This window comes from Mycteria americana, chromosome 1, assembly GCF_035582795.1.
Source record: "Mycteria americana isolate JAX WOST 10 ecotype Jacksonville Zoo and Gardens chromosome 1, USCA_MyAme_1.0, whole genome shotgun sequence".
In the NCBI taxonomy this organism is placed as follows: domain Eukaryota; kingdom Metazoa; phylum Chordata; class Aves; order Ciconiiformes; family Ciconiidae; genus Mycteria; species Mycteria americana.
Genome location: NC_134365.1, coordinates 104,257,883 through 104,270,228, shown reverse-complemented (window position 1 = coordinate 104,270,228; position 12,346 = coordinate 104,257,883). Strand labels below are relative to the sequence as shown.

Sequence of the window (12,346 nt, the reverse complement as noted above, 5' to 3'; positions counted from 1 at the left end):
TGGAAGGCGCACTAGATCCTTAATAACTTTTAAATTTTAAAACCTTCTGTTTTGGCATAGATTTTTTCACTTCAGAATTTTGCTACCTCATTATGGGTGGAGGATATCCCTAGCACTGAAGAATAAAATAGCATGTGAATTTTGCCAACAGCTGAAGTTTGTTCTTCAGAGAGGGAATAAATGTTGCATCACTTGACATTCCACTGTCTTGCATGCTATTCTTGTTCTAAGCCAGGATGGAAGAAATTAAAGTCTGTAATTTTACATTTGGGATAATGTTGATGTCTGTTCCAAACTTATGGAGAGTGTGTTTGAGTGCCTAATTATTATTTTATAGTCCTTTTTGATAGCCCATTTCAGTGTTTAGAGATGGACTTCAGTAGTGTTCTCTTTGTCTGCAATTTATAGACGATCTGCTGTTGCCCGCATTCAGGAGCTCTTCAGAAGGAGGAAAGAAAGAAAAGAAATGGAAGAACTGGAAACGTTGAATATTAGACGTCCTTTAATAAAGATGGTTTATAAAGGTCATCGGAACTCCCGAACAATGGTACAAACTCTTTGTCTGTTCTGGGAACTGTAAAGATTTTATGGACTGAATCAGTGTAGCTGCTACATTGATATGCTTGCCAAAAAGGATATTGTAATGTATTGTAAGCACTTTTTCTTGTATTTTCAGTTGGAAGCCATATAATTTGCTCTAAATTAAAATTAAAATTAGCGTGACTCATGTGTCACCATGTTAGGCATTTAAGTTTTCTTGAGTTTAAGACTCTCTCCTCTTAACTTTCTTTGAAATCTTGGGTATTTTTCTTAACAATTTTTTCATTTTGCCTGTCAGCTTAAGTGATATAAAACGTGCCTGCCTTTAAAATTATGATTTAATCCTCGCTTTCCCTTCCAGGCTCTTTAAAGGTAAAGGTTAAATAATAATTTTGAACAGCTTGGAAGGGAAAGCGAGGATTAAATCATTATTTTGAAGAGCTTTGACATCTCTGATTTTAAAAAAAGGAAATAGTGGTAGTTATTAAATCATAACCTAACTGCTAGATGCTCTGTCTTTTTCATACAAAATACTGTATTTTAAGAAAAATGCACTTACTGTGTTTGTGAAGCAGTGGTGCATGAGAAACAAATGCTGTTTTCCTTGCTATTTCTTTTTTTGCTTTTTACAGTATTTTGAAGATGTAAAGTTCTGAGTACTAGGTGGTATTTTGTAGGAGTAGCAGGTGTATTATTTTGCAGATGATCTGAGGAGTAGTCCCTCTATCTCCAAAAGCAATTTTCTAGAGTTTGTGTGAATGAATTTGATTACACTGGGGGAAAATGCTTCAGTAAAGGCACATTTCAGTCTACATAAGCAACAAGGCTTAGAATAAATTCTGATTAATGAGTTTTGCACTGTATTTCAGAAATTAATTTTAATTGCTCAAAACCCCATTAGTTTAAAAGTCATAGCATCCAGCACTTTGTAGTTAGGCGATATTAAAACTAAGCTTGCCTAAGCGGTCTTAATTCAGTCTCCATCTGCGTATGTCTTATTATACAGATTATTTAAAGGATTTTGTTGTTTGCTTTCTTTGGGATGTGTGTTGGTGTTTTTGCTTTTGTTTCACATGAGTACCCATGACGAGGAATGCACACAATGGAAGATGATGTAATTTTTCCTCTTGGTTTCTATGGTGGCCAACTTAATTTTAATTTTTTTTTTGATCAATACCCTCTTTCCTGCAAGGCGAGGGCTGATGGTATTTCTTTTTTAAATTTGTAAAGGAGACAGCTTAGAGAGGTCTTGTTTCCTATACACCTGAGCCGCCCAGGAATAAAGTTGTCTTGTCAATTACATGAACATGAACTATTTTAATACATATATCTATATAGATATATAAGGAGAGTGAATTAAGGTTATGTAGGCAAACTGAATAATTCTGGTACTTCCTTACTTTTGAGAACTTAATTTGGCAATCTTACAATTTTTTTAATAAGCATATTTTAAGCGTGATTCTTATGTTGTCAGAAAGCAAAAGATAAGTAGCATTATACTGGTGTTTTCTTGCACCATTGGCAGGGTTGGAACATTTTTAGGTCCAGCACACAAATCCCTGCCATGTAACCACTCGAATGATGTCATTGGGTGTTACCGTTTTTTCATGAAACAGACCTGAAAGTATGGCAGCAGGGGGTGAGATGGTAGTGGAATGATGGGGGGTGGGATATCTTGTTTCTCTCCAGCTCTTGGAGGAAAAAACACTCTTGTGAGCCCCAAATCCCTTTCTTTTTCTTCAAAATTTGTCTTTTGTCAGTTCTGTCTCTCCTGTCTCTTCCTCACTATTTTTCCCTCCAGTCCTAGTCTTACCTCCTTTCACATATATGCCATTCTTCCTCTATTTCACTCACCCCAAGTCTCAAGTCCCCCTTTTAAAATACTGGCTTTAAAGAAACTTTTCTTGACTAGAGCATCTGTGCATACCTAATAAATGGGATAAGTTGTGTATGCATACAGTAGAATTGAGTGTGTGTATGAGTTTGAAAACAAAATTTTTAAATGTGAATTTCAATTCTGTTAATTTATGTGGTGCTAAAATTAGGTTTTATGAATATTACAAATGTAAAATCAGCAGTTATGTAAGAGAATACAAAGGAAGCGGGAAGAAGTCGTAATTGAGAATTAAAATATAAAGTTATTTATTATTGGAGATAAGTTAGATGTACTTCTAACAGGATAGTAAAAAATACATATTAAGAGACCTATAAGACAAAAGCTGCCAAAAGGTGAATATATTGGAGAAACATCTTTCACTATAGAATCCAGGAATGCAGTTTCTCTGGCTTATTTTTAGACATCAGGATGACTTTATTGCACTGACTGCAGTCATTGGTACATATTCTATAGGAAAAGATCTAGCAAGTGTGAAATTTAAAACTGGACATACTCATACTGGAAATAAAGTACATATTTTTAACAGCCATAAGGGTTCAGCTTACTAATATGATTTTTTATCATGGTGATTTTTAAATCAAGATAGCTGGAGCAAAGCACAGAGCAAGACAATGTCTCTGTCCTTTTCTCCAGTGCATTTTCTGAGAAAACCATGCTAAAAGAAAGATAAGGATGCAGGCACTGTCCTCTTCAGAGCTTTATTATGATGCGTTACTTGGAAAATAATTCCATAGTAGGATTCCGTGCAAATGGCCTCAAATTTAAAATTCTGTCCCTTATGCTGGACATACTCTTACATACCAAAAATTAGGAAATTATTTTATGTGAAACTTCAAACATTGGACATCATCTATGTGAAGTCTGAAAAGCTGCTGCGTAGGAAACTTCTGTTTACACAGGTATCTCTTTTGCCCGGCGTATGTCAAGTTAAAGAGTTTGTAAGAGGTACTGGTAACTGTTTAAAGTGTAATCTTGTGTGTAGGATTACGTTTTTAACTTCCAGACTCTTTTCTCCAGCACAAACATGGGACTGTTGTGAAGCTTTCAGCTCACATCTTGTGATTGAGTTTTGACTGTTCTTGAAGCAATGTCCCTCCTCCCTCTGCCACCCCATCTAACCTCTCACCCTGTAGATGATGTAGGACAGCAATGGAGAGAGCTACTGCTGCCTAGCCTGTTCCTATTTTAAAAAGCTTAACAATAGTTATTTTGATGTCTTACTCTGAATAAAATCAGAAGTGATTTCTGAAGAAGATTCTAATCATTAGTGAAGGAATTGACCCATTCTTGTCTGCTCAGACTAACTGTTTGGCTTCGTTTGAGTTACATCTTTTTAGGAAGAGAGGGCAAGAGAGGCCTTGGCATGGAAAGATTATTCTACACTAAACAAACCTAATAGTTGCTTCTTGAAAAAAATATTCTAGGGTGGCTTTTTTTGGCTCAGAAATTGAATAAGCCACGTTCTTTCAGGCTGTAATCATGAGGGTTTCTTGAATGTAACAGGTGTAGAATAATATCAACATTATATTTCAAGGAAATGGATACCTGATACCACTGCCACTTTTTCCTGGCCTGCAATTTCTCTGTCATTTACATGATCATTTTCATTGTAACACTACTCTGTTTCATAGGACAGACTGCTTCAGCTGCCTTCAGTTCCAAAACTGATGAGATTGCAGATCTGTGAAACACTCAAGGAGTCTGGGTTTTCCCGCTGAATCAGTAAATACACAATTAATAAATAATACAGCATTTACTATACAAGTAGTTATTTATAAATAAATAATGTTTAAGAAATAAATAGTATAGTCTAACATAAATAATAAATATATGAATCCATGCAAAAATATAACTAATATGTATAAATGATTATCAGATAATACATTATTCTTATGACATTACCACGTTTTGGAGAGAGGGATGGGAACAAAGAGGAGAAAAAAATGCAGATTTATCTACTCGCTTGTCTCCCAAAGACTTTTTCAAGTCAAGTACAGGTCAAGCCAGCTATCTTGTCATTGACTGTAGCTGCTATTTTCCTTAATTCTTAGAGTCAGGGGCAAGACAGTCTAGTCATTTTGAGGGGAGAGATGGTCACTTCATTAGAAAAGTGTTCTGAGCATTGTTAGCAAATGTGTATCCAGAACAACGATGCTGATGAGCCACAGGTATTTATGGAGCTTAAGGCATTTAAATACCTCCTGAATTACAGCACTTCACACAAGGAAAGGGAAATAGATGATGTAATAAACCATTATATAGTATACTAGCCTAAAGCATAAGCATACTGTTCCCTAAAACCCCCCTTTTCCTTTCACCCGGGGGGTGTTGTTCCTCTCTTCATCGCGTGGAGAGAAGGAGCAGAGGCTGTGCGTTGATGGCAGGGGAAGAAAGGCAGAATGCGACAGGAAGCCTTTGCCATCTCTGCTGAGACGGTCCCCCTGCTCCAAAGGAAGCCTTCCGTCAGCCTCCCAGAGCGCTGCCAGAGCTTTCTGGAGAAGGTGCCAGAAGGGAACAGCCCAAGTGCACGCTGTCTGCATCCCTCCACTGACTGTGAGGCACTGCCACAAACTATACAGTTGCGGTGAGAGGTGGCCGGTTTTCTGGAAGCCTTCTCAAGGACCTTGGGTCTTTCTGCAATACCCTTCAGTCACTTCGGAAAGTGACACATCTGCTGTCATCTTATTTATTTCCAAACTGCTCAGTCTGCCCCAACTCCTCTCTCTTTTTCTGTTAGCAGCCACTTGGCTCTGGAGATCTTTAACCCTCTGAATTTTCTTTTTTTGAGAATTTTTCTTTAATTTTGTTTCTTAAATTTCAATTATTCAAATTTTCTTAAATGTTGTTTCTGCACTTGCAGAGTTCTTACTTCAGAGGCAGTGTTATTGCAGAAATGGGAGTATACTCCTTCATGTGCCTTCCAAGCTAGTCTTATAAAGTAATTGTCAATTTTTTTTTTACTGCAGATAAAGGAAGCCAATTTTTGGGGATCTAACTTTGTCATGAGTGGTTCAGACTGTGGCCATATTTTTATATGGGATCGACATACTGCTGAACATCTCATGCTGCTGGAAGCTGATAATCATGTGGTGAACTGTCTTCAGCCTCATCCATTTGACCCAAGTAAGATGATCATTTTTCACAGTCTGCATGTTGAGGTTATCTTTAGTAAAGCATTTTAAAGCTCAATCTTAAATTCTTTGCTCAATAGATCATTGTAATGATTAATGAACTATTGCTCATTTTTTCCCAGGTAAATTAGAGAATACTGCTTTTAATTTTGTCTTTTACTAATGACCTTTGGCCCTTAAACCCCTCCTTACTCAATAACGTCTTGGAATGAAAACGTTACTGACACAGTATTTATAGAAAGTTAAGATGTAATAAGAAGAATCTCCATTTCTTGCTCCCCTCAATACATTAAATGTTTTCCGTGACACTAATGAGGGAAATATGGGGTCACTGAAATGCCAGCAACACTTTGGGAGTTGATATTGGAATCTGGTCTCTACTTGGCTCTGTTCAATAAATTGAGTGAAGTGGGTGTCTCAGTCTCACTGGCTTTGTGAGATCAGAAGGATCAATATAATCCACAGAAATTCTAATAATTTGTATTTATGGGAAAATATTTATAGAAAAGATGGACCAAAGTAGTAGAAGGAATCATATGTCATCTGACACGTAGATGGAAAATCTGAACCATTCTGCAGCTTCTGACACAGCCAAAGAAAGTATTCGTGTTATTTCTTTTTTCGTAGCTTACATGGCTGTAGAGTAACAGTGAGCTGTAAATAAATAAGCAAATAAAGTTACAATAATACCAGAAGAGGCTGGGGTTTTTTTGACAGTTTGTGGAAACATGGAATACTGCCCTACATTGGATAAGCCTTGAACTTTTCAATCCTTAATTGAAATTGTGTTCCTATACATGTCTGGAGTGTGTGGCTAGGTTGGACACTTCCTTTGGAAGCACCTTGCAAAATGCCCTGTAGCTTTACTGATTTCTTGATGGAGTATGACTGTCTCCCTGTCACACACTGAAAATGTAATGAAGAGGTCATCCTACTTGTAGGACAGTTAATCTTGTACAGATCTTTCTATGGAATTTTTATTCCCATCGTCGTTTTGTGCAACCATCTAGAGAATGTTCTGCAACTTTGTTATCCATATTTTAGCAAGTGTTTATAAGAACATCCATTGCTTCTTTATATTTAATATCAAATAAATTTACATGAAATACACTGAAATTATCAAATGTCAAAATATGTTTGAAATTATCTTGCTTCTGTCTTTGTATCTGGGTCTACACATCCTAAGGCTTTGTTATTAATGCATATACTTATCAGGGCATCAGCAGAAATATATTAGTAGTGGCTGGGTTTGTTCTTACTTTCTGCTCCTATCTTATGTATATCGTGGTGCTTTTTTTTTAATTTAAAAAAGGAGGCTCTTGATGTTTGCATGTGTGTTCTTCATATATATATATTCAAAAATGTATAATCTATAGCTCAAATCTCATATGGAGACTTAGTAATTACATAGCTCTATGTTCAGCAGGGGAACTGACATTTGCAAGTAAATGCTTCAAGTGAAGTATTTTTCTTCAACTCCAGTTAAGTGCAGAAAATACTGGTAAAGACATAACACACTTAATTTAGAATTACTATTACTTCTAGTTCTGGCCTCTTCGGGAATCGATTATGATATAAAAATTTGGTCACCATTGGAAGAATCCAAGATTTTTAACAGAAAACTTGCAGATGAGGTAAGAACCTTTCCTCCTTTTTCACAGTAATGTCACATCTTCCAATTCTATAAAAGCCTTTGGTGTAAATTACTGATATGGAATTAACAGAGTTATTTAATGTTCAACAAATGAGCTACAAATAAAAACCTGCCCTTTATAATAGCTAACTTCCGTATCATTGGCAGCACGCAGAGGCACTTTGTATTTCATTAACTCTCCTAGAAATTATATGATATGATATGGTATTATGTACATGAAAGAAGTTGGAAAAATTATGAACAGTCAGCTATAAAAGGAAAACTGGCAGGAATTAGAAATGAAGGTAGTGGTTGTCCTTAAATAAATTAACTGAAGGAAATAAAATCATATACAGAAGAACAGGGAGTGCAAAAATCAATCCTATGAAATATTCTGTGGCATAAAAGGGGGAGTTAAGGTTAAGATTGCAAATTGGGAACTTCATGGAATAAAGCAAACATTGCAAGCCCAATCAGTTATAAAAGTCTGTATGTAAAGTTATGTAACCCATTGTTTTCATACCCCCAAAGCAATAACAATGTACCTAGCAACTAGCCTATGATCATATAGTTGACTGCTGAATAATCCTATTTTAGTGTTTTACATAAAACTGTATTAAAACGTCAGATGTTTTTCTGTAAGTAATGTATCAGGACAAATTTGGTTGTGGGGTGGTTTGGGGGTTTTTTGTGCAAACTCTTGGACAGCAGGGATATAGTAGCCTGGGTTTTTTTCAGTTATTATTTCTCTGTATTAGTGCCACATATATTTAAAACAAACAGAAACCCACAACCCTTAGCCACCCCATTCCCCTAAAAAAACCCAAACTATCCACTTGTGATTTTTGAACCTTTCCCATTATTTTAGCAGAAGTAACACTGGGTGAAGTGACACTTCTGTGTATATTGTATGATAATTTTAATCTATGATGTGTTTTGGAGCCTTCAGGGTTTAGAAAGATGGCTAAATAGAAATGTGTGTTAAAAGTAATTATTGTACTGATTCTTTTGTCACCTAATTTTAATTAATAACAAAGTATTTAGAGATTTAATTATTTTTTTCTTTAATAAAAAATGTAGAACTTACAGAAAATTTGACTGCAGTATGGTTTGTAATTTTACATGTTTTTTTAATTTAATCCTCATATTGAAATACCTATGTAGAGGACAGGACAGGTTTATAGCAATCAAATAGTTTTCACCATGTTAAGTTTGGCTAGAGTAAGTGTCCAAGAGACCTGAACTGACTTTTTCCATGGAAGGGAAGGTCTAGGGAGGAAGCATTGTGTTTGGGGAAAGCTCAGTATAGATGTAGAACTGTATTTACAATTAAGAGAGGCCATGACCTTGGTGAATAGGGAAAGACAGCGGGGATGGGAACAAATCTCTGAATAGAGAAAAAGCATCAGAAGCAGGCTGTCAAAAGGGTGTTACTAATGATGCACTGGAGAAATAGGAGGTGAAAGAGGAAAAAAGTGGCAGCCTGCTGTCTTCTCAGTTTGCTTCATTTAGGGAGTGATGACCTGTGCAAAGTTCCTGGTAAACAGATGAGAATGGCAGAAAAGAGGCGCTTTGATTTGGCTAGAAGGCCACCGCAGACATTTGCAAGAACATGTTCCTCACAAGAGGAACAGGCTTGAGAAGGAGTCTCGGGGAGGAAGAGGCGTGCATTATTTTCCTGCCTTACAGCAGCTGATCTGGGAGGAAGGACTGAATAATGGTCAGAGCTTGTCTCCACCTAAAGACATTTTTATCCTTAGCGATAATGAAAGAACGTAGTCTGAAAGCTGAGAGACAAGCTAAGGTGTGGGATTAGAACTTAACATCAAAGCAAGAAGGATGGCAAGGAACTACCACAAGGAAGGAAGGAGGCAAAAGAGCTAAAAATATTCATTAGTGATTTTTTTTTCCCTTAAAACTAAGACAGTAGGAGCTGGCTCTTTCAAGTCATTTAGAGGCAAGCTATAGATCTGTTTAGAAAGAATTATGGAGCTGAAGAATGTTCCTGAACTGGGATAGAGTAATTGCTTGTGTTCCTTGGATTTTCTCCAAAACTTTCAAGCAGCATGAAGGTAGGAGTTTAGGGTAACCTCATCTCTTTTCCTTCCCACATTCTTGGCCAGCGCTGGTGCTAGCACTTTGTTCTCTACAACAGTTGCCATCTGTAACAGTACTTTCTCTCATCATTCCTCCTTACTTCGTGCAAGATCTCATTTCCAAAAGTTTTTCCCAGTTGCTCATCTTAATATCTACCATGCATGTGGACAACGGAATGATGATCTTACTATAGAATATTGTTTAGATAGCCAATTATATATCTGTAGGCAGAGTCCACTGTCTGACTTTTCTTACCACATGCAACTGGTATAACTGTATTCGATAGTAATTACTAAAATATTGCTCCCTTATTGTAATTTTGGACTCTATAAATGCCTTTTGCATAGGAACTTTGTATCTACAAAACAATATTGATGTAGTACAATTTCATGTTTATTTTTGATGCTGTTTTTTCCCCTTCCCTGCCTCCAGGTTATAACACGTAATGAATTAATGCTGGAAGAGACCAGAAACACTATTACTGTTCCAGCTTCTTTTATGTTACGAATGTTGGCTTCGTTGAATCATATAAGAGCAGGTGAGAGACTTCTGAAGAGCTTGTCCGCCACATTGGTCTATGAAATAGCAGATGGATTGGGGAACCATCAAGACCTTCAGCTGTCTGTGGCTACAGTTGGGGGTGGTGAGAAGATTTAAGGGTTGTTCAAGGGTCTCTTAACAGAAGAGCTTAGGAATTGCTTCTTTAGTGTGAGACTTGCAACATTTTTGCAGCTGTTATTTTTTACCTCAAAACAAAGAGCAAGAAAAGAGCAAAATATATTTTTAGATGTTAGCACACTATCCATCCTGAAATAGTTTATTCGTAAGGTACTAATTAGATGTTGAAAAATACTCTCTTTTCTAAGGAATGATCTTTAAGGTGAGTGCTGTGTGATGGGAAAGCTGTTCGGGATGACTGGAATGAGTTGAAAGATAAACTGACTATCGTTGTGGGCTTGGAATTGTCTGGGGATGAAGGAGGGTATGAAGATACAGGAGTGTGAGAGATATTAAGGAGGCCACTGGCGGCTGTTCCCGGGGCAGTAAGTACTAGGATGTCCTTCAGCAAAGGAGCTAGGGGCTGAAACTGGTGATAAGAGGGGTTGCATGGAGAATTGTTGGGAACTGGTGTTCCTGGATGTTAGTGCTGAAGAAGCTGACTGCAGTGGGTTAATACTGAAGATGTAGGACAATGGAGAGACATCATACTGGGTAGGACGCAAGGAGACGAAGTTTTGGGAGGCTGGTATGACGTATGGGGCGGAAACCCAACAGAACTGTAGATGAGGGTGAAAGTGACTGTAGATACTGAATATAGGGACTCCGGCACTGGCTGAGCAGAGTAGGCTTATAGTGATGAGGAAGGAGGGAAGCTCTGCCTGGCAGCAGCTGCTGCTCCTCTTTTACCTCTCGCTGATCTGTGAGAATGAGAGCACCAGGAGGATGCCCCTGTATCCAGCCCAGTGGTGTGTGTCACCACTGCTGTAAATGAATATATTAGTTTGGGTTTTTTCTTCATTTGTTATTATTTCTTTGGAGTAAAATACTCAAAGAACTGCCCAGCACTTGATTTACAACAGTTTCAGCAAAAATCTGTGTTATGGCTGTGTGGAGTATTTCTTACTCTGACTGTGCGTGGTGTTTGAGTGATATGTCTGGAGGCAATCATGTTCCCTCACACATTTCTGTATTTGCCTTCCTCTAAACATTTACATCAGAAGGTACTTTTTCTGATGTATACGGTGACAGATAGCGATTCCCCAGTTTTCTGGAGTATACAAATTTCTAACTGCAGCTACTCTAGTTTTAGCTCCCCAGAACAGTGTTTCAATCCCTTGTATTCACCATCTCTTTTTAATATTATGTTTGCCTTCATCTTTCCTGTGCTGACAGCCAGTCAGCAACTACAAGGTTTCTCCTCTTCTACACAAATTTCACTTTTATGCCTGCAAATCCTTTAGGACTTCTCTCCTGTTCTCCTTTCTTGTGCTAACATTTCTACACGATCTCTGCTGTCAGTCCATACTGACTTTCTTCTGCCATATAACTCACAGCCACTGTGTGTTGTGTAACAGCCCAGGGAGATAGTACGCTATAAATATTTACCAAACCCTGAAAACTTCAGAGGTTCTCTTTACTAAATCTCTGTGTCTTACAGATCGATTGGAAGGTGACAGATCAGAAGGATCTGGTCAGGAAAATGAAAATGAAGATGAAGAGTAACCGGCAGTTGTGTGCAAGCACCTAGACGTTAATGGAATTTGTATAAGACATTAATTATATTTTTCCTTACAGAGCTTTAGTGCAATTCTAAGGTATTGCTTTTGGATAACCTAACCTTTTGTTTTTGAATGACTGTGTGCATGACTTTGGGAGAGTGTGCAAGTAAAATAAGCAAAAATGTTTTTAAAATGTTTTGCCATGTATGAGGGGTGCTAGAAGATGCAAAGTGCAATATTTTCCTTAACCTGCAAATGTGGGAGCTTGGATCAATGTTTTAAAGTAACTTTCATTATAGTAAAAACGTTGGTTCAAATAAATTTCTATACCTGCTGTTTGCATGTTTGTTGCTTTCTAATTAAAAGATTTGGTTGTTTTAAGTAGTTTCGTGTTTTTTCTTTGTGCAACCATTGATTTTTCACCTTGCAACTATAACCCCATTACTGCCTTCACTTGCATTCTTTCTTACAATGTTTGTGAAGTGACAAATACAATTATTTCTTACAGTGAGCACTGGGATTCTCTGTGACTTTGACCCCATTCCTCTTGGTTCTTGCATTTCCATGGGCGTAACCCACACATACATATGCAAAATTATCTCTCCATCAGTCTCACTATAGTGCCACTTCACATTCTCCATGCTTGAATCTGTAGTGCTGCTGAAATAGCTGTTTCACTAATAGATCCATGAGTATGCGTTCTTTGCAACAACAGCAGATATATCTTAATTTCCATTGGATATAGAATAGAGAAAATGTAGTGCAAAGGAACATGAATTTGAAAATTCCTGTGCGTTACTTCCTAGGAGTAATTATTTGGGAAGGAGGG

The 12,346-nt window shown here is 37.3% G+C and overlaps 1 protein-coding gene across 8 annotated transcripts in view; it reads left to right on the top strand.

The window, feature by feature from the left end:
- DCAF6 (DDB1 and CUL4 associated factor 6) overlaps window positions 1–11,898 on the top strand; it is a 90,694-nt gene extending 78,796 nt beyond the window's left edge. For all 8 annotated transcript variants that reach the window (XM_075515789.1, XM_075515771.1, XM_075515823.1 and 5 more), the window contains 5 exons: window positions 409–547; window positions 5,404–5,560; window positions 7,114–7,202; window positions 9,731–9,836; window positions 11,457–11,898. In XM_075515789.1, the coding sequence (XP_075371904.1) occupies window positions 409–547; window positions 5,404–5,560; window positions 7,114–7,202; window positions 9,731–9,836; window positions 11,457–11,521 (556 nt within the window). In that variant the 3' untranslated portion in view covers window positions 11,522–11,898. The remainder of the gene's footprint in view (window positions 1–408; window positions 548–5,403; window positions 5,561–7,113; window positions 7,203–9,730; window positions 9,837–11,456) is intronic.
- Window positions 11,899–12,346: the final 448 nt, after the last annotated feature.